The sequence below is a fragment of the Tetrao urogallus genome (assembly GCF_951394365.1).
Source record: "Tetrao urogallus genome assembly, chromosome: 1".
Taxonomy (NCBI): Eukaryota; Metazoa; Chordata; class Aves; order Galliformes; family Phasianidae; genus Tetrao; species Tetrao urogallus.
The window spans coordinates 69664864-69691443 of NC_136813.1; the positions used below are offsets into that span (position 1 = coordinate 69664864).

General features: G+C 34.9%; 1 protein-coding gene across 1 annotated transcript in view; it reads right to left on the minus strand.

Annotated features, from left to right (window-relative positions):
* Positions 1 to 26580, minus strand: part of ANOS1 (anosmin 1) — a gene marked incomplete at both ends in the record, with an annotated part of 126037 nt that overhangs the window by 12872 nt on the left and 86585 nt on the right. Inside the window, 3 exons of the mRNA XM_079549827.1 lie at positions 9384 to 9533; positions 13915 to 14062; positions 16354 to 16556. Of these exons, the coding sequence (XP_079405953.1) occupies positions 9384 to 9533; positions 13915 to 14062; positions 16354 to 16556 (501 nt within the window). The remainder of the gene's footprint in view (positions 1 to 9383; positions 9534 to 13914; positions 14063 to 16353; positions 16557 to 26580) is intronic.

Genomic DNA, 26580 nt, shown 5'->3' on the forward strand with positions numbered 1-26580 from the left:
ACGTACCTTTAACTAACTATAAAATGCTGTACTGATGAGCTAATGCATGTTCCCCTGTAAAAACTATGCTTCTGAAGTGTTCTCTCTCAGTCACTGTAGCTAAGCTTTCCTATAAGACTAAAATGAAAACAGCTCTGGCTCCTTTAGCTGCCTGTGTATTGATTCACCCAGTGGTAAAAAAAATAAAAAAATAAAACCCAAAATGTCAAATATTTGTCTATGAAATTCATGGCATTCATGTCAGCTTTTTAGTGATCAGCTATTCAAGGAGTATGATTAAAATAAACACTAAAATCCTCAGTTGACATTTAAACTTCATTCAATAAACAGTTATTAACAAGGCAAAATGTACAGTTTCCTGCTCTTATATGGAATATAAGCAGTATCATTTAAATAGCAAAGATTTTGTTCCTTACATTACGCCATTTAAAACAAACTTTCTTTCTATAGAACACATTCTTTGCATAATACATCAATAATCCTTTCAAAAAATGATATTAAAAATGAGTGTGTAATTTAAAGGTGGGCTTGAGCCACAGCATTTGTGTCCATATTTAGGTTTAAGATTTAAAGGTTAAAGGTTTAAGGATGTTTGTATTGAAATATTTAAATCTGGAATCATCTTTATTCTGGATTACCTCTACTCCCACTGCCTTTCCCACACACAATATCCTATGTAAAGTAAGTTCAACAACATCTCACTCTGGTTTTCTATTACAAGGAAATTTGCCTCGTGTAAACTCTAAGTTTCATAATAGCTGCTTGCAGCCTGAATAAAAGCTTCCTACATTGCTCCTTCATAGCCAGACATTCTAATATTTCAAAAATAGAATTCAATGAAAAAATTACAAACAAATCCAAGCTTGCTATCATTCTACACCTACTGAAAAGCCTTCTGTTTAATTCTGACAAATCCAAATCTTAATGTAGGTGAAGAGGCTATAAAAAGAGTAGGGAATGTGGGAGTTCTTCCCAGCTCCAGAGGCCAGGTACACATCCACCTTAACCATAAAGCCTCTGTGGGAGGAGATACAGACATGAACCTGTTACTGCTTTCTCATACCTTATGCAAAGAAAAAACCAGACAAGCGGGTTGTTTGCATGTACAGTGCATGCAAAATTCTCCCAAAGGTCCTAAACTGGACATTCATGGCTTGTGCATCATGGTATGCCACACCAGAAACTTAGAGAAAGCATTTACAGTAGCAGTTATTAACCCACAGTGGATGAAAGGTATCTTGATACACTAAGTACCCCAGGAAAGTTTTACTCACAATAGGAATGGAAGGATTGCTCCAGGTATGATTGTCTGAAGATGTAAGACAAAGATTTACAAACATCCCAGGGATACTGTTTCTGAAAATGAATTTTCTCCTGAAAAGTTAAGGCAGCCAGGAATTAGTTTATTAGCTGAATAGTTAATTTTTTCAAAGCCTTGAAGTGAGTTAGGTCTGATAAATAATTTCCCAATTTGATACCACAGGTGTCTGAAGTCTGATTGCAGGTCTATCCATCTTTGGATTGTACTTACATTTCTATATGATCTTTTAATGTAAGTTCAAAATAAATTAAATTTGTATTCAGTTAATAAGTTTAAGAATAAAAAGGGGACTTACATTTTCACAATTACTGAAGGAATTCTAGAGTATAACAGGTCATACTGAGGGCTCGTGAACATCGTACTCTTTGTGAATATTAATATGTCATACCATTTGAGTCAACCAGACAAAATGTTAGAACTAGTTTAATGTAGTATGGTACAGCCACTCTCCACCTTCAAGCAGACGTCAGTGGGTATCAGCTAAGCAAAATCACTGTTCCGTGCTCTGTGCTGCCTTTGCTCTGTTACCACAATAGGTAATTCTAATTTGGCTTTTGTTATTTCATTTCCTGGCAAACTCTGAACCAATTCCAATTACATTCCTTGGGTCTAATCACTGGAAAAACTTTCTCCTAAGTGTCTCACACCAAGAGCTTTAACCACCCACCCTGAGAGGTATGGTGGTTTGGAAGCAAGTGAAAGGCAACCATTAGTGGTTTTCTGTTGTGTCTGTGGAAACATGAAGCAAGGCTGTAAACTGTGACATTCAAAAATCTGCCTAACATTGTTTCCATCGCAGGGGAGATAGCCCTGAGGTTACCATTATTGTAAATATGATTTTAAAACTTTACCACTGGTCCAACTAATACATTGCTTACTATTTGAGAAGTTGTGCATTGTCTGCTCTACCATTTGTATTATTTGTTGATGTACCATTATCTCTTCACATTTGGACATAAACCAAATGCAAACTACCTATTTTTAGCCTTTTAATTCTCTTCTAGGAAGCAGAAAGTCAGAGATCTTAAAAATCAGTATTAGGATAACAAAAATTTTATTCCTGGAATTAGATTAGGCCTATGTGAGACAAAGTAAGGGAGGAGAAGGAATCACACAGAGAATATTTCTGACAAGATACTCTTTTAACTCTGAAATAACATCCCACTATAGTTCTAGCTGATAGTATTACCCACTACACTAGGAAAGAAGCTGAGAAAGCCCATAGGATATAGGCACCTGAGTCAATTGTAGCACACATGGAAAAGTAAAATTATGCAATGTCTCCTGGTGAATGGCTGAACAGTTGATCTAGTCAAAGATTCCTGTGCCCAGGGACAACTTTACTAAATACAACTGAGCATAATGCATACTCCCCAGTCAGCCTCTGCTGATCCAGTAGATTCACACAGAAAGATGAAATACATTAATGTATACATCAATATAACTAACAGTGAGATCTTTTTCAAAGAACCATCTGGACCACAGTGATACTTTCAAGTACAAATATATTCCAGCTTAAATACATGATTAGAAAACAGTGAGCTGTTTAAACACAAGTCTTCTGATATAACAGTATCAAACTAAATAATTACTTAGTTTTAAGTAACTGTTGAATCCTTACCAATAACAACTAGAAACTTCAATGTTACTGAAGGGTTTCATTAACTCCAATGGCACTAGCTGTGCAAGAAAGGACCACAGGATAACATGGAGAAACCCTTATATTACTTTAAAACCTGCCATGTGAAATACCTTATTGCAAACAAAGGGTCAGCACACACCGTCACTTCATTTATCTTTCTGAACTAAGTGAAAGTTAATTTTGTTTTCCTAAGATCTGGTTTTAAAAGCATTTATGTCAGCTTTCTGTTTGCTTTGCCTTGCCTTGCATTTTATTCTTCCCTGTAATTTAATTCATTATTCTTGTTTGCTTGATTTACCAGACAATGGAGGATTCTTTGCCTCTCCCTGTTTTAAGTGTTCTTTTTTTTTTTTTCTCTGCTTTAGCATTTACCAGAAATACAAAGAAAGAAGCCTGAAGCCAAGTCTTAATGCATTTTAAATATTTGTCTTTTTAAGCAAAACTAAGAAGTATATATATATTGATTTTAAATATCTAGAAGTACTTCAAATGTTTAATTTGAACACAAAGACATAAATGTCCATACACTTCATTCAAAGACAAGTGAACAAAACTAAATCTTTACCTGAGCAGGGACAGTTAAATTATTCTCTAGTAACAAGCAATAAGAAAACAGTAGTGAAAACCATGCAATGCGTTAGAAAATACTATTGTGATATGTTGCTTTGGAAAGGAGTTATCATACTAAATTACATTCTAGTATTTTCATGTATGAGAATTATAACAGCAAATGACGAGGATTGAAGCAATGAATTCATAAAGAATAAAAGTTTTTTTCTCCTTTAGTCTATGAGATATTTATTATTTTCATATCCTAAAAATACTTAACCATGCAATAACTTGAAGACCGCTCAGCTGAGGTCCAAAACCTCAGCTCTCTGGTTGCCAAACCATTATGGAACAGAGGAAACATAAAATTATTTTTGTTTTTACAATTTCAGTCTTGACTGCTGCCTAAGATACCAAGGATCTTAACAGTAATAAATAGCTAGTCTCTTTAAGCAAGGTTTTCAAAGTGCACCAGTACTTCATAATGGGTGGTACTCTGTGACTCCATCACCAAGAAGTTAAAAGTGAGTTTTTTAAATTGGTTTCACTACTTGACACAAATAGCACATCATTTTTAATTTCACATAGTCAAGATAGCCAAAAAATCTGGCCACAAGAAAGTTCCCCTTTTCATTTATAAAAGCAGAATTCATGCTGTTTAAGGAATGTACTGTGTTTCTCTAATCCCAGGCCTAAGTCAGAGGCAGCAAGTGAAAGACATTTTCTTCTTTCAGAAAGAAATCATTGTATCCTATAATTACAATACACTTTTGTGATGACTGACTAGTAAAATTATGTGCATTTGCTAAGCACCTTGTACCGCCTGAAGTGTGCCGTTATTCTTGCTGGGATACCTCCTGAAGTAAAGTTATTATTGCCATCATACCAATGCATTCAGACTGAAAGACTACTTCATAAAGGTATTTCTTTTAATGTAAAGTTCAGATCCTACATTCCATTCATGTCTCATGCTTACTGAAGCTAATAGGACTGAGGAAATGACACTTGAGGAACTGGCCTATATAAGTCCTCCCAAGGTACCAAATTGTGGTACATTATGATACATAAATATGGAAATAGGATCTTCCATCTTGACTTTAACTGAACATTATTCAGTTCAACTTATAAGCAGTTGCTTTTTTAATGCATAAAATAAAGCCAGCTTACTAATAGTTTGCAACACCCCCTCTGTTTCATTTCTTGTACAGTCAGATTAATTCTATTCAGAGAGATATTGAAAAAAAACGTTTTCTTTCACTGGCTTCCTAGAGGCACATCTGCAAATGACAACAAGGATTATATGTTCTTCATAGTAATGGCAGAACTATCTTTGACTGTCAGGAAATATCACCATGCCTTCTGGAAATCCTAAAGTGCATTGCACTGTTAGATGGCCTCAGCAGCTTGGTCTTCGTAAAGTACAAATTCTGGAAACAGTAACAGCATCTGTTATAGGTCCTTATATATAGGTCAGAACAACTTGATTTACCTTCTAAGTTATTTCCGTTTTGAGCAGATCATTGGATCAGATGACCTCTAGAGGTTCCTATCAACCTGAATTATTCTATGAGTCCATTCTGTCTTTTTTAGACAGAGTAAAAGTGTTCAAATTCAAATACAATAAGATTTCTAAGGTAGAAAATGGAACCATGAAAATTAAAAAAAATAATCTAACCTTAGGAACATGTTTGTATTTTTTAAGTACTATGAGACCACCAGATATCCATACAGGTCTTTTGTTCTGATTGTTTCTGTAATTTGTGATGTGAGAAACAGTGTGAAACTCTTTATGTAGCTGTCTTAGTTTCAGACAGAATTTTAAAAAAAATAATTATGAGGTCTAATGATACTAGCAGCTATTCTTGCAGAAAATGAGTAATATTACAGAGTGAAACATTTCTGTTTTGGTAAATTTTAAAACTTTCAATACAGCTAAAAGACGCTTTATATCAACTTATCACATTGGTTAAAATGTTTTCATCTTAAGAAGCTCTAAAATCTAAACAACATATTTATGTCATCATCACTGCAATCATCTCTGTTTAGGATCGTTAAATCCACTGCAGAAAGTAGCAAAAATCTTTACAAGCAAACTAGACAAAGCAAAGATTGCTACAAACAATTGAAATTTTACTTAATTTACAAATGTCTAACATATTCAAGCTTCATATTTGTATTTCTTGAATTATTTCTTATGTCATGGAAACTCTCAACATTATCAAGATACACACTTTCCATAGTTTAATGATATTTTCATAGTCGCTACTTGTTTTAAACTCACACATCCTATTTTAGGACTGTAACAAGACTGTATTTCTGTTAAAAATAAAAAATAAAAAAATAATAGCTTTCAATAGTAAAACTGAACAGAATAATCTGAGCTGGAAGGAATCCACAAAGTCCAACTCCTGGCTCCACACAGTACTATTCCAAATTCAAAACCTATATCTCAGACTGTTCAACTGCTTCTTCGACACTAGCAGCATGATACTTCTAGTGGTACTTCCACTGTCTGATCACTTTTGTAGTAATGTACAAAATAATGATAGCATTAAAGTAATCAATAGGGACTCCTGCTTGCTTTCATCCATCATGTAGGAATCAGAGGTCAGCTACTTGTCAGGAAGGATTTGAACTCTGATTGCCTATTTGCAATGAAAACAACCTAGACATCAGGTCATACAGTAGACTGAAGTAAAGTCTTAGTATTATATTTGCTGCAATCACATACGTCCTACAAATCCCTAAACACAACTAGTGACAGTGCAGTTTATAAAGGACAAAGAAGTGCGAGTACAGTTCCAAAATCAGCTGTTTCCTCTGACTGCTGTCTTTCATTATGACAAGATACAGAAAATATGTTCCTTCTGCTGTGCCCACAAGCACAATGAAAAAAACTTGCTCTGAGCACATCCTCACTTGTAAATTTTCAGTCAGTATCTCATCTGTGACATCCTCAACTCCAAACCTCTGTCAGAGCTCATGGAAGTTGCTATCTTCCAAGGAGAAGGTAATTACCTGTATTTCAGTTTCACATAAGGCAATGGCTCCTGCAGAGTTATTGAATACGCTGTCACTTTGAACATGGAAATTTTTGTTGAAAAAAAAGAAAAAAAGAAAATCTGACAAACTTCCATATTCTGCCCCTCTTACACACATATTTGCTATCACAATTTGTTATGAGAGAATAATGAAGACATCTTCCACTATAGGACTGAAGCATGTGACAGAGCTGGCTCCGACCACATAACCAAACTGGACATCTGGTTGTTCCCCTGGTATAACGGGATGCACAGAGATTCAATATAATATAATCAAAAATACAGAATCTGTACAGTAAGTAACTCAAGAACTCAGCTAGAACATTGCTCGCAATTCAAGTAAAAGCAACAAGAAGTCAAATTATGTCATTTCTAAATGATGTGTGACATATCTGTCTCTGATGATTTGTAGTGGTGGGGATTACACTAGTTCCAAACAGTTAATTCTAAACAGTAAAAACTTTCCTAAGTTCCTTTGATCCATTAACTCATCTCAACAATGTAATTCCCTCTGAAAGTAATTCCTCCTATTTATTTCCACAGAAACTACAACAGCTACAAACAGCTGCTGCCACTGCTGAAACAAACCACCCACTGCCTCACTGTGCTCTCATCCGCTGTTTGCTCTCCATAAACGTTCAGCAAGTGTCAATGAATATCAATAGGTGCCATTTTTTCTTCATGGAGGAATTTAATTCCACCCCTTTGCTTCATCCACACCTCCAGGTCAGACATCAATTTGTCAGACTGCCCCTCTGCTGCCATCACACAACAACAACACGTAATGGAATACTATCTGGCAAGTTCAGTTTCTACTGCCTTACCACCAACATCTGCCTCTAACATCATGGGCCAACATAATAAAACAGGAGGCAATACTTTCAGACTTTGCATTATAAGAATGCTGATTAACTTTTTCTTTTTATATATATTTATAGTTTTTAACACAAATATGACTTTCAGGTATGTGACAATGTAGAAAACAGCTCCAGATTTAGATGCCAACATTAGACATTTACAATGCAATGTCTACTCATACGCGTGATAACTAATCTACCATTACCATTAGAGAAGAACTAGTTCAAGACATCTACTTTGAATCTTGAGACATTTTCTTTTTTTTCAGTTCAGACTGTTCGGTATTGAACCTGTTACCAGAAAGATATGAGGTATCTCTAGGTTTTCTATATATGAGTTGTCAAGTCTGAACTGATCATCTAGGTCCCTTTAGTACTCAGTAAGGAACACGGGCAACTACAGAAGATTATTTAGCTGCTGTATGGGATCAACTGCTTCAAAAGTCATCTGCTTTTCTGACTATAAAAGCAGATGAAATGACTTGTTGACAACCTGCTTTCAGAAGGATAAAGTTTGAGGCTATCGATATAAAGCTCCAAATACATAAATCTCACTTTGGACAACTGAAAGCATGTTATTACATAAACTTACTATTCATAATTAAAAATGCTTCAATTTTTATTTAAGCTTTAAATTATCTTGGCACTCCACAAAGTCGGGCAAAATTTAAATTCTAATGGGAAAATCTATAAAACAGAAATATATTCAAGAAAAGGACAGAAACTTAAAGTGTGTACACAGTCAGGTTGAGCCAAAGTTTTTACAGGAGGAATATTTAAGAGAATCTCATGCAGCAGGGAAAGAGATGTATACATTTAAACAGGTAGACACTTTTTAAAAAGTGAAAGCTACATCTCATAAACCACACTACCCAACGTGACATAGGATAGCTGAATGGCTATATAGCTTTTCTCAAGTTAGGATGGTGCTGTATAAACCTAATCCCTTCCCACAGAACTAAGTATTTCTAAAATTCTTTGAAAAATTCCAGAGGAATAAGCTACTGTCTATTTTGTAGCCCTTTATTTCAAACGCAAAAATGTTATGCATGTGCTCCTGCTTTATTTGTAGATGCCTCCAGTTAAAACACTAATAGAGTAGGCGTATTTTCAAATAACAACATATGATACTGCTATGGGTAAGCTAGAGCAATGTAGAAATGTATGCTCCTGGAGGGAAAGAAAGGAAATATTTTTTTTTCATTTCTAAATCTGATTAGATACTTAAAATGTACAGTATTTTCCTCCAGTTTTAAAGACTTAGACAAAATCATCACCAGATTTTCTGCAAGAAAAAAAAAAGGTGCATGTAGCCTAGTAGACAACCAATGTACAAATTTTTGCTGTGGTCTTGGCAAACTTTTTTTCCTATTCTAATTCAAAGTGACTGATAAAGCTTGCCATCAAGCTTATAACGGCCCTCACATAACCACTGTAGCTCTAAATTTTGTGGTTCAGACTGTAGTTTAGATTTTGCGACATCACTACATGATTTCCATACAGACTCATTTTCTGACTCATTTCTCAACTGACAAAATCCAGGAAGTCATGCTGCAGCGGCATCCAAAGCAGTACCACATGGGAACAGTATGCACTTGAGACCTCTTGACCACATACCTGGGAGACTACATGCCTAGTCACAAAAGTTCTGTGATGTAAGGACAAATTCTGATTATTTATTTACAAGAAGCAATTTCTTCTGAACCAAAAATCATCTCAGCTCTGAGAAGATTCAGTACTCCAACACGACTAACTACAATTTTTAGGTAGCTAACACATAATTTCCTTCTGGCAGACATAACAAGAGGCAATGTTTCATTCTAATGTGAAGGTGAAGGGATAGAAGGATGGATGTTGTATTTGACTTGAAATGATTGAATGAGGCTCAGAATATTATAATAATGTTCTACAACTCTGAGACAGGTTAGGAGAGTTCCTCCTTAAAAAAACAGTAAAACAAAAATTTGACAAACCTGTCTTCTTCCAGTAGACTTTAACCTGAAGTTGATTGTCCTGATAGAAAGGAGTTCCAATTTTAAGAAAACGAGTGGCTTTTCTTTTTTGAAAAGTTGGGTAAGGATCTACCAGTCCTTTTGGAGGTTTCCCAGCAGATGTCTGCTCATCTGCAGTACACAGAAAAATAAGAAATTATTTATTTAATACAGTGCTGTCTAATGACTATGCCAACAATGTTTAAATTCAGAAAAAAACACAATCCTACCTTATTTTAATATCTTAGCTAAATGAAATTATTGTAACTATAAAAAACAAATGGTCCATATGGCTGAAAAACATAATTTGTTCAAAATTCAGTAAAGATATTTTAGAGAGACGAAAAAGACACACCAATGCTAATATAAAAATGCTCTCTAAATTTTCAAAAGGATCATAAGTAAACGGAGTGTATTTATATTCCCAGTAATAAGAGAAGTTAACAGTCTGACTTTTTCAGCAAGCATGGTATCTAGCTGTACTTCTATATAATCATTCATCATCTTTATATTTGCAAAGTATTTGAATATAGCCAAAAACCTGAGGACAGGATTGAGTGTAACCCACAGAGGCTGCATGTGGTTATTACATCAAAGTAAATATAGCTCTTCGGTATGGTTTATGAGAACACTGTGGTCAGATTAAAGATCTTTTTTCCTGCTTTCCTGTCTCCAACAGTGAACAGTGAATGCTTAGAAAAACACTGTACGAGCAGAATGAACTTTGAGCAAATCCCGTGATATGTGTGCCTTCCAACAAGCAATGGTAATGCAATGTCCCTCATCAAGCTCTTCATCTGGTAACATTTTATGAATATTTAGCAGTATTGTCAGTACTCCTAAATGTTTTCAGTTTAAGAGGCAGTAGTGTGGATTCAAAATGTATTTCATTGCACACTGTCAAATATAACAGTTCTGATTGAGGACAGTATTTGCATCAGATTAACAAAAAAACCCTGTAGTTAATTCAATCAATATTACATATAAGTGAAAATTGAAGATTCCAATTATTGGGAAGTGGCAAATTATTACCTGTATACTTGAGAGAAAGAGAAAAAGACTTAAGTTTCAACAATCATCATGAGAATCTGATACATTTTTACTTTTTTACTTGCTTCTTTTACACTGAAGTAAATCTACCAGATTCATGTATGTTCTTTTACAAGGTCATCAAAGTGTTTATGCTATCTGAAAGAAAATCACAAAGTGATAGAGCAAAGTACAAACTTGAACCTGTTAGGTATATTTCAATGTATTTTATTTTCAAAGTATTTTAGTTTAAAAAAATTTGTATTTTGCTGTTTTCTCTCCAATTTCAGAACAGGAACACTGATTTAAACTATATACTACACACACTGATCAAGAAAGAGAGAATCTTGCTGCATTTCCCAGAACAGAGGCACACGAATACAGTGAAGCAAGATATTTTCAAGAGCGAGGAAAGATAACACCAGAGGGCCAGGGTCAAAGCTTATAGAAGTCCATAGGACTAAATTACTTCAGTGGATTATAGACTGATTATATTCTGACAACATGAAGAGCCACCTAAAAAAAGACCTTAATTCTACAGCAAGTTGAGCAATTGACAGTGGGACTACTGCAAAATTGGAATGGTGCTTCTGGAACTACTTCCCAAAGGCCATAAAATTCCCCAAATGATGAGGGGGCACGAATGTCCTGTCCTAGATAATATTTCAGGCAATTATTTTTTCAGATTTCTCCATCTGCTTCTGAGTATTATCAAAAAATACCTCAAGCAGAAGTGGTTCTAACTAGCTAACTTTAGTGAGAGTCAGAAGATTAATTCAGATCTATTTGCATCTCCTTTAGGGGCAGATTGTATTTGGTTTTCCACATAAGCCATAATTCAGCTATTTTCATAATAGGTCCAAACATACTTCCAGTAGAATGCTCTGTTGACTAAAATGTGTGGTATCACCAGTTTGGGCTCAAATAATCTCCAATTCTTTCATCCACAGGCTTTAACAGAAAGTATGTTCAGATTTTTCTATATTATTATTGAAGTACTCTCTTGTAAAACAAATATGTCTTTTCAAGTTCTCACAGGCACAGATTTGCAGTTAAAAAGAAAATACTGCTCATTAGGTAAATGGATGGTCATACTTTGAATGTAGCATTCATACACTTGAGGTACATTTGCAATCAAAAATATTCTGAATGCAGTATTAATTTGGTTTAAAAAACAATACAGCAGCCATTTAAACTCTTAGTTGAAAAGGTCAATATAATAAAGTGAAATAAAGCACAAAAAAATTATGTAGATAATAAACTTTCACAGAAACTACTGATAGACTTTTATTAAGTAAAAGGGGCAAGGTGTGGGTAGATTATCCAAGTGACTTTTGATTATTCAAGGGACTTTAAACATGGTCGGAAAGACAAATCACTGATGTGGACATAAAACGATGAACCCACCAGTCATTATTGGTAGAATAAATGTCACTTGGTAGAGGACTTAGAGGAGGATAATGTGGCTACAGGTGATCTGCATCAGATTCAGAAAAAAAAAAAACAGTGTTCTGGAGAGAGAATTGAAACAGAAGTCTTCCTCTCCCAGCATAACCCCATTATTGACATATCAGCAATATCAGAGAGAGTTGATACAGCACCATCAGTGAAACACTTTCCTATTGTAAAGAAAAAGTAAGGAATGACATCTACACAGGCGAAGTACAAACTCAGTTATACCAGCTCCAGTTTAGAGAGACTGCATTATGCAGAAAGTCTTCATTTAATGTTTTGAAAGACTATAACCTAACATCAGGTCTAATTAATAAAACCTGCTGAATATCAGTTGATTAATTAGTCTTGCTTCCAAGAAGGGAAAATTTAGAAGGCTATTATCATGGTAAAATGAGGGGAAAAAAATTAATAGCTTCCCCAATAAAGCCCTGCCTCAGACTCGTGTGAAATTCAGGTATCAGCCTATTCCTGGGACATTATTTCTACTTAAAGTAGACTCAGTTACATGTTCTTTCTTGGAGCTGTTATTTAATCTGGCAAAATAACAGTAGTATGATATCATGCATGTTCCTGAAAACTAGGTCATTTCTGTGGGCAATGCCAGAAAACACAGGTACAATCAAGGTGAGCCAGTGGAAAGGCAAAATTTCTATATTCACTTATATAGTGCTCCACCAAGGATTTAACATAAACTTGCCTTGTGTCTGCACTGTGCAGATCCAAGCTCATTTTCTGCTATGACTTCCAAGAAAAGGCAGTACATTCAAGATACCAAAGTTTGGCCCTTTGCTGTCTCTAAAATGGCCCAAAAAGGTTGTAAAAGTGAGCTTAATAGAGAGAAAGGAAGGACATGTATTTTAAGTCTGTTTTATCTTCTTGGTGCATTAAAACAGGAAGCAATTGTAGATGTAGAGATCAGTCCTATGTAGAAATTAAAGTATTTTATACATGTCCAAACAGAATATACATGCAGAAGGGTCCAGTAAAAATAGCCATCGGTTAGTTAGATGAGGCTATTTAGGGTAATGTAATGTTATGAAAATGGTGCCAAACAATTGATTGTACTTTAAAATCAAGAAGTAAATGGATAGAAAATGAAACAATCAGGAAAGAATATTAGAAATGATATCCCTAGCATCTTCTTATCAGAATTTTGCTTTATTGCTTTATTGATTAATCAGAGATGTATCAGAAGCTAAGACAGTAACTCTGTATTGTATTGCAATTATAAAAACATTTAACTAAGACTTGGTTTACTCTCATATTCAGATACAATTTTAAGTTACACTGTCATAATAAAATGAGAGAAAGAAATTCAAATTGCTTAATGCTACTTTGGCTGTATGCCATAATAATGCATAATAACGGCACCTGGGATTCTTTTCCACTTACCAGAACAAAGTTGAACCAAGCATTGCTTTAGTGTGTGAAGTTTTAAATATCTTAATCTGACCTCTAAAGATATCAAGATTTTAATTTGAATTTTTGTCTGTCTGTGTAATAATTTCTTGAGAATCCGTTTATCAGGCAAAAAACAATTAAGTTTCTCTAATAGAAGCGTCCATGTTTTGTCTCACTTTCTACAACATATATATTTGTATGGACCAAGAACCAGAATTCATAGGCTAGTCAGAATAGTCAGGATTTTGAAAAGCACTGCAAGTCAAAACTGTCCAGTTAAGAGAAAGATACAGAAATGAATTTACAGCAGCCAGTAAGAAATATTGCAAGGATTTATAGATATATTGCATTTTTCAAGTCTTAACATCACAGTGGTACAAATGCATCCATTTTCTTTGCATTTCTTTAAGGTGAGTAGCAACTAAGAAAAAGAAATAGGCAAAAATTCTTATCAAGTTTTAAATAGGAAACTTAACATTAAAAGGTTACTCAACTTCATCAAGATGAGATTACTCTGCTATCAAACAGCCAGCTTAAAGAAAATAATTTAAGGAATCACTACTTAAAACACTCAAATTCCAGTTAAAGAAGAGATAAAGCATTCAGGTGTCTGAATACAATTACTCACTGTTATTCCTGTTGTCCTGTGTTGTGCTAAAATGAAGAGAAACCTTAGCACTTTTAAGGCGTATCTGACCCCAGCGTGTTACTGCCTGTAGTTCTACATTGTAGTTGCTGTTGGGCTGGAGTCCCTCCAGGACCACATAATTTTGGGGCTATAATAGAGAATATATATATATAAGAAAGTGATAGTATTACTGAAAAACAGGCTTGTATTAAAAGCAGGATTGTTATTTTAGGCACACTACTCTTGAAATTAGAAAAGAAAACTTACATATGAATTTCAGGAGAACAAAAGTTTGCTTCTTTAAAACTATATTTCATTGTACTTTTCTTTGTCATTTTTTATAGTACTAACCTTATTGACATTTACAGACTTTCAGTAATTCCTTGGCAAATGTAGTTACTTACAGTTTATGCCAAAATTAACTTCCCATAATATTGCAAAGAAGAGACAACGCTACTCAATATTCTTATGTTACATTTGTAAATATTTTTTTAATATTTATAAAACTGCACTTCTAGCCTATGTCTCAGACAGAAGAATCCATGTCTTTATGCAATTCATTGTGAAACTGAAGTTTAGCCATCAATCCAGAGTAAAGATAACCATATACTGCCACATTTAACAGTCATGGGATTATCAAAAGTGTTTAAAATCAGTGATGTTCATTTGTTTGTGCAGGAATATTTACTACTGACTATAATTCTAAACATTTTACTCAAATTATTTGAGTATTTCCATAGAGAAATAACTATAAAATGATTTGTATTAGACTAAATATGAACTAGTCTATTTCTAAAGGCAAAATCTGGATAAAGAAAATTGTCAATGTTCTTTTAAAACCAAGATTTTTTTAACCTTGTTTTATATTTTCCTTAGTTTTGATTTCTAGAATGAATATTTCTATAATATTCATTGGCAAGCAATAGTCTGAGAAGTGTCCTATGGGGGCAGTCTAAATCTCATTGCTGGACAGTTTCACAGAATCACAGAATGGCCAGGGTTGGAAGGGACCTCAAGGATCATGAATCTCCAACCCTCCTGTCACATGCAGGGGCACCAACCTCCCTATTTAATACTAGACCAGGCTGCCCAGGGCCCCATTCAATCTGGCCTTGGGGCAGGATTAGCAAAAAAGATATTTTAAGAGTTTACCTTTCCGTTGAAATACATTTTGGTTCTCTCGAATTTCCTTATACTCAAGTTCGGACCTTGTTCCCAATTACTTCAATGCTAGGAAGCCAATAGAATCTTTCCTCAGAAACATAAATTCTACTACCTATCAAAATCCAACTCTACTCCTATCTTGCTAATGTGATTTTTAAAAACTACAAGAATGAGCTAACTTTCTTTTCCGTGTATGTTTACTACGGCTTTGTGGATTTTCTATTCCTAAGTATTTGACTTGAGTAGAAACAAAGAGTCAAGTTATCACAGTTGCTGAAAAGAATCCACATTATTTCCAGCGATGGGTATATTTCCTTTTCCCTCTTTCCCACTGTAGAGCTAGTGATGATGGCTGCAGCCTCTAGACCCTGAACCCTATCAGTTCCCAATAGAAGGGATGGGTCCACAGTGCTCATCCAGTGGTGGGTCTGCTATGTCCTATACAACTCATAATAATATAACAAGAATACAACCTACCCTGCTTTCATGTTTTGCAGGGTTTGGTGGCTAAGGGATAGAGGGACTATTACTCAATAGCTGTCATTCATCAGAGTGCAAGCAGTCAACCAGAGCCAAAACACAGTGTTAACACAGCCATGGAAATGCATTAATAGAAGTGATTCCAGATAATTAAGTCCAGACTTTTATTTGTGATACATTTCTATCTCTATTAACTACTTTTAGTTACTGTGCAATATGCTTAAGGAAACGACAGCAAGACAATGCAGTCAAAAATCTCAAAAGAAAACTGCCGCTATGAAATATGTCACATCTTTGGCACAACAGATTATTTAAATGTTTATTATTCTTTTCCTTGGGCCCCTACTGATTATTTAATAGTTATTCTATATAATGGTGCCTTTTGTTTACAAACTGAAAAAATAATGCAACAGATTATGTTAATGTTTCTTAAATGAAGCACCACTCCATCTTTCAGAAGCGTGGTAAAATAAACCCCGCTCTAGAGGAGAAAAAGCAATGAACTTTCTATCCATCTCTCCTGCAAAATCTTATATCTGCCTGCATTCTAAGACAGAAGTCTGCTTTTCTCCTTGAGTTCAGTGAAGCAAAGGAATTGAATTGAGGTATCAAATTTGCCTGTGGGGTTAGTGATCTTAAAAATTAAGTCAATTTCTTTCCAAGCAGTTGAAATTATTGCAATTAATCACATTTTTCTTACTTACACTCTGTTTATTTCATGCCAGAAATAAGTTTGAATGTTCCAGAATTAATACATAGTCATATCTCTGTTTCATTTGCTATTTTCTTTCTTACCCCATCAGTAATCTTCCTTCTCTTTTTTTTAGCTGGGATCACGTATTTGCTATAAGTCCAGCTCCAGAAAACTTTGTAATGGTGCACTGGAATATCAGGCTCTTCTGGAAGATCCCAAGTAATCATTACATTAACAGTTCCATCATTGTTTGCACTGATATTGGCAATTCTGATATTAGATGGAGCTGGTGGAGCAGATGGATCTGAAATTAAGAATAAAATCAAATAATATTAAAAAATCATAAGTAAAGATCACTCTTAAGTAAATTAAAAATCATATTCATCTTATATATTTACTAGTCATACAAAATCTGTATTAAACATTCTCAATGCACTTAAGAACATTCAGGCAAAAATTTCTCACAGATGCAAATTCTACAAATCCAAACTTTACTAAAAATACAATTATGTATTCACATGTAGGATTATAATTATTCTATATCATTGCTATGTTCACAAATGTGAAAAAGTTTCATCATAATGTAACAAATCATTAGGCTTATTTCTGGCATTCACTATTATAAACACACAGTGAATGTAAAAACTCCTGGCTCACAAGAACAGAAAAAAATCTTGGAGACACCAAATATTTTGGTCTGTGTTGTCAGAGAACTGTCAGATGAGAATATTTCTAGAGTTTGAATCTTTCTTTCAAACTCTTGTACTGATATCCACTATCATAGACATAGACATGTCCTTAGAATAAATATATATATATATATATATATATATTAATAACAACAGCAGACTCAACCACCCCTGTGATTTATTTCCCTATTCAAGTTTCTGTTCAATATTAACTGAGGTGTTGTTCCTTCAACTGCCTATGTGCCAACCCCAGATTTACGGACACCAGATAGTTAAAGGTTCCACTACTGAACAATTTCTAATATTGAATGTTAGGTCCTTGTGGTCCAACCATACAATATAATGGCTGAGTCATGTGAATAAGTGGAAATTTTTCATCTGAACTTTTGAAAGTCAAATCCACTGTCATCTGAGTCTTACTTTTTAATCACAATTCCCAATCTAAGTAACCTTGGAAACATTACATAAAATGCTATAAAGAGTCAATATGGCAATATACTTCTTTTACCAGCACTTTTGTGAAAGAATACTTCAAAAAGTTGTTTGTTCTTTTTTTAAGTGTCTGTGTTAACCAAACATTACAGGCAAGATATAATGAAAACACAAATCAATAAATAACTATGTAAACAAATTAAACAGTGGAGCTCAAAAAAAATCAAAATATTTCAGGCATGCAAAGAAAATGTGTAGTAATTAAGGCATGATATGAAGTTGAAGCCAAGAGATATACAATGTGATTGAGAAAATCATTTTAATGAAACCTTTCTGCCAAATGAGCCACCACTTATTCCCAGAAATAAAACTGGAGGTGTGCAGAAGATACATCAGCCATTCATTTATGGTGCAGTTCACCTGAATCTCTTCATAATGGTTAATGAGCTGTTAAATGAACTTTCCAGACATACTAAGTTCATCAGATAATCCCTATGACTTATGGTCTCACTGAAAAATTCCATCACCAGGTCATGCAAACTAACACATTCAGGGTTAATAAAGACAGCATTTCCTTTTTAAAGACCAGCAAATGTGAAATAATGCCTTATTCCCCTTATTTAACAGGAGTCTCCATTAAATAACAATAGATGCTTCTGTTTCCTCATGTGTGTCATTTTAGTTAAATAGTAAAGAATGGTCCTGTTATCACACACAATGGCTGTAACTGTTAAAAAAAAACCCAAGAGTTTAAGAATTCTGGAAATTTAACTTCATTTTCCTAATTCCTTTTTTTTTTTTTTTTAATCAGATTGTAAGTTGGATTGTTTTATTTATTTATTTTTTCCTGGCACTGTTCTTACATTTATTGTCTTACCTAGCAGCTAACCACTCCATTTTAAATATATACAGAGCTGTATGTTTTGGAAGAGATAAGTAATATGAAGATTAATTTCTAAAATTTGTTTTTGATAAATAGCTTGTATTGTTCATAATTCATCATCTATTTCTGTGCTTGATAATATAAGTAGAAGAGAAATGAAATTTGGACACAATAATCAGAATAATGAATCAAAAAAAAAAAACCAAAATCCTTTCAAGCATCCAGCTTCACTAACTTAAAATGTTGGGGTTCTTTTTTTTTTTTTTATATGCAATGTGACAACGTATTGTGGCCATAAAACATTTATAACCTGAAGTGCAACTGATCGTATTACCACAGGTGAATTATTCAGGTTAACTCCCACAAGTACCATACATCATATATTATGTATATATAACATATGGGATACAGTTAAAGTGTTTTGGAGAGTATGCCTTCATGAATGCTTTGACATAAGCCTAAACAATTATAACTGTACATGTCTTCCGTGTCTACAAAATACTCTGAGAATCCCCAAAATTCTAAAAGTTAAATGAAATAGTATTTCAGAATAAACTCTTGATAGAACTAAAAACAAAAAATCAAATTTGTTTAATTTGCTTTCTTCAGAATTCCTTGGTATGTATTTCTGGCCCTACAAGAAAAGGAATAGCAATTTTTTTTGCTAAACCTAGCAAATGCCATTGAAATGTGTCTTTTAAAAGGAGGAAGAAGAGCAGTCATAGACGTCAAGACAGAAAGGATGGAGTTCTGCAATTGACAGACACGAAAAAGCGAGAAATTTGAAAGTACCATATTTTCTAGAAAAAAAGAATAGTAGACTAAGCTGGGGAAAATAATAATCTACAAGGGTTGCTCTAAAATAACGCCTCCTATTTTATCATGTTGGCTCATGAAGTCAGAGGCAAATGTTGGTGGTATGGCAGTAGGGATTGAACTCTCCTGATAATATTCCATTACATGTCACAGTACAACATGTACATGCAGTACAACAGCTGGCAGCAGAGTGGCAGTCTGACAAAATTTTGTCTGAAGTGAAAGTGTGAATGAAGAAAAGGTGTGGAACTGAATTCCTCCATATGAAAAAAATGGCAACCATTGATATTCATTGATGCTTGCTGAATGTTTATGGAGACCAAACACTGGCTGTGAGCACAGTGAGGTGATGAGTGCATTTCAGCAGTGGCAACAGCAATGTGGACAACAAGCCACATTCTGCACAGCTGTCACACCACGGAATGAAGAGCACCTTGATCAGCTCATCTATGTGAATTGATGGATTACAACCAGGGAACTGTGTACATAGTTCAATATAAGCCTAAATGCATTGGAAACAATGGTGGCAATGTTTGAATATTATAACATCTGCATTAGGCTGTGTCCCACAAGTGCTCATACAGGAACAGAAAGAACCACATATGCAGGTTTGTCAGGACCCAGTGAACCAATACAAGGCTGAAGGTGACAGCTTCCAGGATCGCACTGTTAGCAGTAACAAAGTGTGTTGTCACCATTACGAGCTGGAGTCAAAACAGCAGTTCACAGAGTGAAGATATGTGAATTTCCCATTGAAGAAAAAGTTCCAGACAGTGGATAAAGTGATACGCATTGTCTTTTGGAATAGGGATAGGTAAACATGGATTTCCTGGAATCTGGACAAACCACCAACTCTGACTGCAATATCGCGATGCTGGCTAAGATGAAGACTCAAATTTTCAGAGACAGGCTAGAGAAGACAACAATCTTTCTCTTGCAACATGATAACACCAGGCTGCATGCTAGTTTGAAGACCATTGAATCTCACTGCCAGTCTTGGCTGGATTGTCCTACCATATCCACTGTATAATCTGAATTTGGCATCTTCTGACTTTCATCTGTTCAGACCAATGTAAGATGGACTGTGTGGACAACATACTCCTAGCAACAACACTGCTGCAGCAGCTGTGGAAATAGTGGGTCACCTGCACTGAGGCAGGTTTTTATGGGAGCAGCATGCAGGTACTTATTCATCACTGGCAGGAATGCAAAACTAATGGTGGTGACTGTTGAAAAATAGTGCTTTGTAGTTGAGAGTTTACTATATCAAATAGTCACGGTGTGCTCTTTGTATATGTATATGTTGCAGTTTCCATGGAAATAAATAGGAGGCATTAATTTTGGAATGACCAACACAGAAACAAGAAAATGATCAAAGATGAAAAAATTAGAATAGAACAGAACACAACACAATGGTTGGAAGGAATCTTCAGAAATCATCTAGTGCAGCTGTCTGACCACATCATAGAATCAAAAAATCATCAAAGCTAACCAAAAGTTAAAGTATATTACTAAGGACATTATCCAAATCCCTCTTGAACACTGACAAGCACTACAATTTCACATTTAATCATGTGCAAGAAAGGAGAAAAAAAACACAAAAACTAACAAACTATTGTTGGATTTTGGGAAACCAACAATAAAATATTTCCTGGATTCTGGGTACCTGAAATATGAAGCCACTTAGCGAGCACTTTATATCAGCTGAGAATCCACTGCATATTATTTCCATATGATGATATAATTTATTCATCTAATTCTATGTTTCTCTATACCACTCATCACTTCTATAGCTGACAGAACTATAATTTTTTTTACACCAAAAAACAGGAACGTTCATGTTTTCCTCATTTGAAAAGTTTGAAGTAAGACAGAATAGCAACAAGGCAGTATATTGTGACCTCTGTTATTATCAAGAAGAAAAGCAAACAAACAAACAAGCAAATAAAAAAACACCACATCCTCAAAAAATGAGAACACCCTTAATATCCCTAAAACTCAAGAAAGCAAGCAAAATGCCCGTCTTATATAACCTAAACAACACACTCCTTCATTAGGCATACAGCCTATTTATTTATATTTATGAGATAATTGTAACTTACTCAGGTTTGTTTTGTTGTTTTTTTTAAGCCTTCTCAATTCTATTGGAAAAATAATGGGAAATTCATTCTTCTACAAGGCACTCCATTATGCTTATGTCTATCCAGACACAAAAAGCCATACACAAGTTTTGTGCTGAAATATTTCTAAGTCTAGTAACTGGTACTGGACTACAGAGCTTTCACGCTTTTGTTAACCTGATTATGAAGCTAAAGTGGAATTCTAATGACTGTAAAACTAACAACCATTCTGCTATTTGTGTTTGTATACCTGTGGCCCCTTTGACTGACTGCCCACATGTATAATTTAGATATGTGAATGTTAAACTACTGGAAGGGCCAGTTTTTCAAATTTAAAGTTCTGAAATTTTATTTAAATGCACTTATCCGAGTATTAAATTGAATAATTTGGTTTGCAGAAAGACTGCTGTTAGTTGTAGCTTTTCCTTTGCTGTTTATGCTACAGCTCAAATAAAAGAAAAATCCTTATATATATTATAATTTGGCACATACAACTGTTTTCAAATCTTAAAATATTCTGGTCTCAGCCATCTGACAAGTAAATCACTTCTCACTTCTAGAAATGATAGCTTCATTAGGTCAAGGCTGAGGCTGCTATTCCAGCACATGGAGTAAGTACTGCATTTGTCTGCATTGTATCTGGCTTGAGTATACCCAAAGGACTTAAATGCTTGTCTTGCTGGCTACTCAGCCATCACAAGAAAAACTGTCTCCAGTCCCCAGAAGGGAGGATTCCTTGCTGTTAATACAAGAAAAAAAAAGAAAACTCACATCACCATTTCAAAACGCATATCTTTCCACAATCATATTTTTAAACATAGTGATAGACACTTGATATTTTACAAAATTCTTTCTACAAATAGGATCTAGAAGCAACTTGCCACCTCAGTAAAAAAGCACGTGCAGGGTAGGTACAATAATTGCATTATACACTGCTGCAAAACATTCTCTTTAGCTTTAAATGTGGCAAGTGTAATGAAACAATAAATGATTTAAAATATATAAGTCAGAGAGGAATAATGACATTCAAACATGGAATTTCCATCCTGAGCTGTAAAAATGACAGCAAGTTTGACTCCTGTTTAAACCTTTTCTACTGACATATTTTTTTCTCCTTAAAATAGATCATCCATCACTATCTTTTAAACATTAAGTATCCCAACTCTAAAAATCTGCTGAAACTGCTCTACAGACATGTTTTCAACTATTAAACAGTTCCAAGGCATAAGTAAAAGGACTGGCTTTGCCCAATGGAAATGGCACACATAAACCAGCTGTGCAGCAGTATAAAAAAATCATTGGTCTCAAAGGAGCAACAGAAAGAATTTTATTGCCAGGAGTGGGTGTCTGTTCTGGTTTTACTAACACTCAGTAATGCATGCATGAAATCTCATCCAGCATGGTACTTATGTGCTGTGAAAACAATGTTGTCTGCTTCCTTTTGCTTGACAATTCATCCTGTGTATGCTAGCAGCTGCCTTTATGGTGAAGATAAAAACCTTTAGCAAGGTGGAAGGATCAGGTTTGTGCTCATTGTGTTGATCTTACAGCCCCTTTTAGCCTGTGAAAATAGCACAGTGTCTAACTACAAACCAGCAAGATAATATACTATATGGAAATGCTTAATGCTGGTTCCTCTACGTAACAGTAGTATCTTTTAATGAGAGGTCACTGTCATCATAGAACCTAAAAGCTAGAAAAAATAGTCTAAAAACTCTTATACAAATACCAGCTGAATTACTAGTGCCAAACAGCTTCTGGCAATTTGGGTTAGGCTATCCGGTGTCCCATAATGGGAAAAAAGGAATCAGCTTTTTTTTTCTTTTCTTTCCTAAATAGACTTATTTTTGGATTGTAGGATCAGTTCTCTTCTCCTTCCAAACTAAATGAAACAGCTTGGAGAAGATCAGTTAAACTATGAGAAGTATATTCATATCTTTGGGAATCAAAAATATTCTGCCAGACATTCTGCTAGCTTTTTGCTGTTGCTGCAAATTATTGTCACTCAGTGGAAGATGAAAAGGAAAGCAAACACAATTAAAAAAAAATAAAAAAATGATGTGGAAATCACTATCAAGAATACCAGGAAGCTTTGATCCATTTTCACTGACAGTATCAACCTGAAAATCCATGTACAGAGTCCTACTTTCAGGAAAGGACTCATTCTCCTAGGTGCTGCATTAACTCCACCTTCTGGCTATCTGTTCTAAGGAGATATGTATCATCTGTCCTGTATTTCTCGTAACTTTGGTATATCAAATTATGGCAAAATAAAGCATCGCTTTTTTCCCTGTGAAGAGCTATGCCAGATAGGCCAATATAAACGCTTTGTCTCCTTTTATAGGAATAAATAAACAGCATAAAAAATTCTCACAGTTTATGCTCTGAACCTTTCATAAATTATTTATCTCAGCAGTGTCACTTTGATTATTTATTATTTACATACTGATTCCATAAATGAATACATGAGGCAGTGTAAAATAGCTAATAAACCTTCACCTCAGCTGTTCACGGTTTTAGACTATAACATCTACAGCAGATAAATAATCAAAACACAAGTAGATGAAGAATGGTGTAGAACCTTTATAGCTGAAATGCATGATGAAATGCTCTTCTGTCTTCCTAGTTTTATGGTTTTTTGTGACTGGGATATTAAACTAATTTGGACAATAAGGAGCTTTGTAGTGAAAGAAAAGTTATCACATAACTCAGAAGATGTAAAGTTATTTTGAATTTTAAAAAAATCTTGCTTTGTTGTATCTACTTAGAAATCACATTTTTCCATTTGCAAAAGACACAAAACAGCATAAACAGCATCACAATTACCAGACAAGTAAGTCACTCTCTAAGTAATTTTGGCACCAATGTTTGTGAATATTTTTTTTTTTAACAGCTTAAAATATTTAGTGACAGAAATTTTGTGGTTCCATACTGTTCCCAATATTCTGATTATATATCACATTTGCCCCCACTTATGAGCAACTGGTAAAGGTTTAACATCTTGTGTGAGAAACTGTTTTAGAAATTGTTGTTACATTTCCTAATCAAAGGATTTCCTTTAAAAAAAAAAAAAAAGTTAATAAATCTGATGAAGATGATAAATCCTTTCTTGCTCTCTGGTGCAACATAATGAAACAGTACAAGAACTGACATGAGTTTCTGACCACACTTCACACAAACGTACCAAAGAGAGTCAGCAAACTTTCAAAGGGGAGGTGCCAAAATCCTCCTTTCTTTTCAATAACAGACGTTAAATATGCCAGCAGGAGCTCTGTAGGAATGAGCAGATGCTGGCACCCAAAAACAGGCACACGAGATCAGTAGTTTTTTGCCTCTCTGCCAGGCAGGGGCAGCCACTTCCCACTGAGTTCCAAAGTAGTAATAAATAGTCCAACTATAACTGTTAGTGCTATGTGTGCCTACTCAGGGACATGGAGGCTGAGAGATACTGACAAGCTAGTGTCATCCCTGACAGTCACCACAATCACTTAATGCTTCCAGATTTCATCTGGTAAACATGGTATCTTCGCAATAGCCACTAACAGAACAAAGCTTCTAAAATACTCAAATGAATGGATGGAATAAGATGACTCTGACTACAGAGCTGACAGTTAACTGTATTCCTTTTGTTTGCTGGGCAATTCTCAATGTTCTGTTATGTGCAGGAGCTTAGATTTGAAAACTGTTATTGTGAGGGTAACAGTAAGTGAGGGTTAATGCCGACTTTTGAACAGAACTAGCTGTGTATTTTCTGCTGTTTTCATTTGTTATGTAACAGCACGGGGATGTTTTGCTAGCTTCTGTACTTCTTGCAAAGTCCTAGAAGTGCTCAAAGTGCTCTCTGCCCACCTGACAGCCATGAGCAGTACAACTGGAGAGCAATGCTTCAGGAGTAACTGCAGAGAGTGCAGGAGAAGCGGGCTCTGGCATCTAACATACAATCATTTCAAAACCTCAAGCTCCTGAAAATCACTGCCAGGTAGGAGATTATTCTGAAGAAATATCTCTGTATGTTTATTATGCTGTCACACTGTTCTCCAGAAACCCATTTATGGATACGGTCAGATACTCAGCTGAAGAGATGTTCAGTATGACTTAACACAGATGTTCTTACATTCATTACTAATGTAGGTGTTTTGAACAATATGCTCCTGTGGTGAGCCCAACCATCAGGGACGTGTTTGGAACATAATTTTACACAAATGTCATGCTCAAGCCAAAATCCCAGTGTTATCATGATATATCTTTATGTAAATGCAGTTGTAGTGTTTTCAAGCAGAATAGTTGGAAAATCTCTAGCAATTCAGAAAAATAACTGACCATGATGTGAGTTGAAAAGAAAGCTGGTGCCCAATTCAGCAATGAGGCACTATATCTATTTAACTGCATTTCAAGAGAAAAATCAGAGAAAGCTACTGCTGCTGCTGAGTCCTTGCAGTAAACTCATCACAGTTTGGACGAACTGCATTTTTTATGTCACTGAAACTGTATGCTAGAAATTGCAACAAATTCTTAAAATTATCCTTTTTCTTTGTTTCACAGCAATAGTGGGATGGCCATTCCAACAAACCTTCTTATCAGATACGAGGTTATAGCACTAAAAATTCTGAATGTAAACTGAATGTGAGCTGAATGTAAACTTATTCAGTAAATAATTAAAACATCCATATTATCAAAAGCACTTGCACGCTTATATAACTGTACCTACAATAAGATTTTTTTCTAGGATTGATTATGACCAAAAAGAAAGAAAAAGCTAACATAAAAACCCATAAATAGCAACTGTTTATATTGCAAGTCAACTCTTCAGGAGAAATAAATGTATACTTCTAAGTATTCTTTATAAAAGTGTAAAGATTCTGTCACTACCAAGACAAAGACATGTCTATCTATTATAAACTTCATTTCCATTAGTAATATTGTGAAGACTGCTAAAACTCATTGTTTGGCACCAAAGCCAACTAGCACGGTCTGGCTATTTCCAGACTACTACTACTACTGTAAGAGAGGGTGACCACATCCAGATTATTGGGGATGGTTTCTGGCCTGCGATACAGTGCTTAAAAGTCATCTAGAAAAGCTCTAATTCACATGGGTCAAAAATACATCAGAAAAAAACTTCACAGGAGGGGAGATCTGTTTGAGCTCCCATCTTCCCAGTACCAATTACTGATCCATTTTCAAAGTTACTGCCCACATACATCCCTTGACAAATCAAGCAACGGCAACAAAAATTCCTGCAACACTTAATTGACTGGCTAACATTCCTTCCCAGTGAAAAGTAACATGCTGCTAAATACACCCTTCTTATCCTTAAGCCCTTATGATTAGTGCGAAAAGGGAGGAAGTCATATTAAGACAGCCCCTATTTCCATTAAAATAATGATG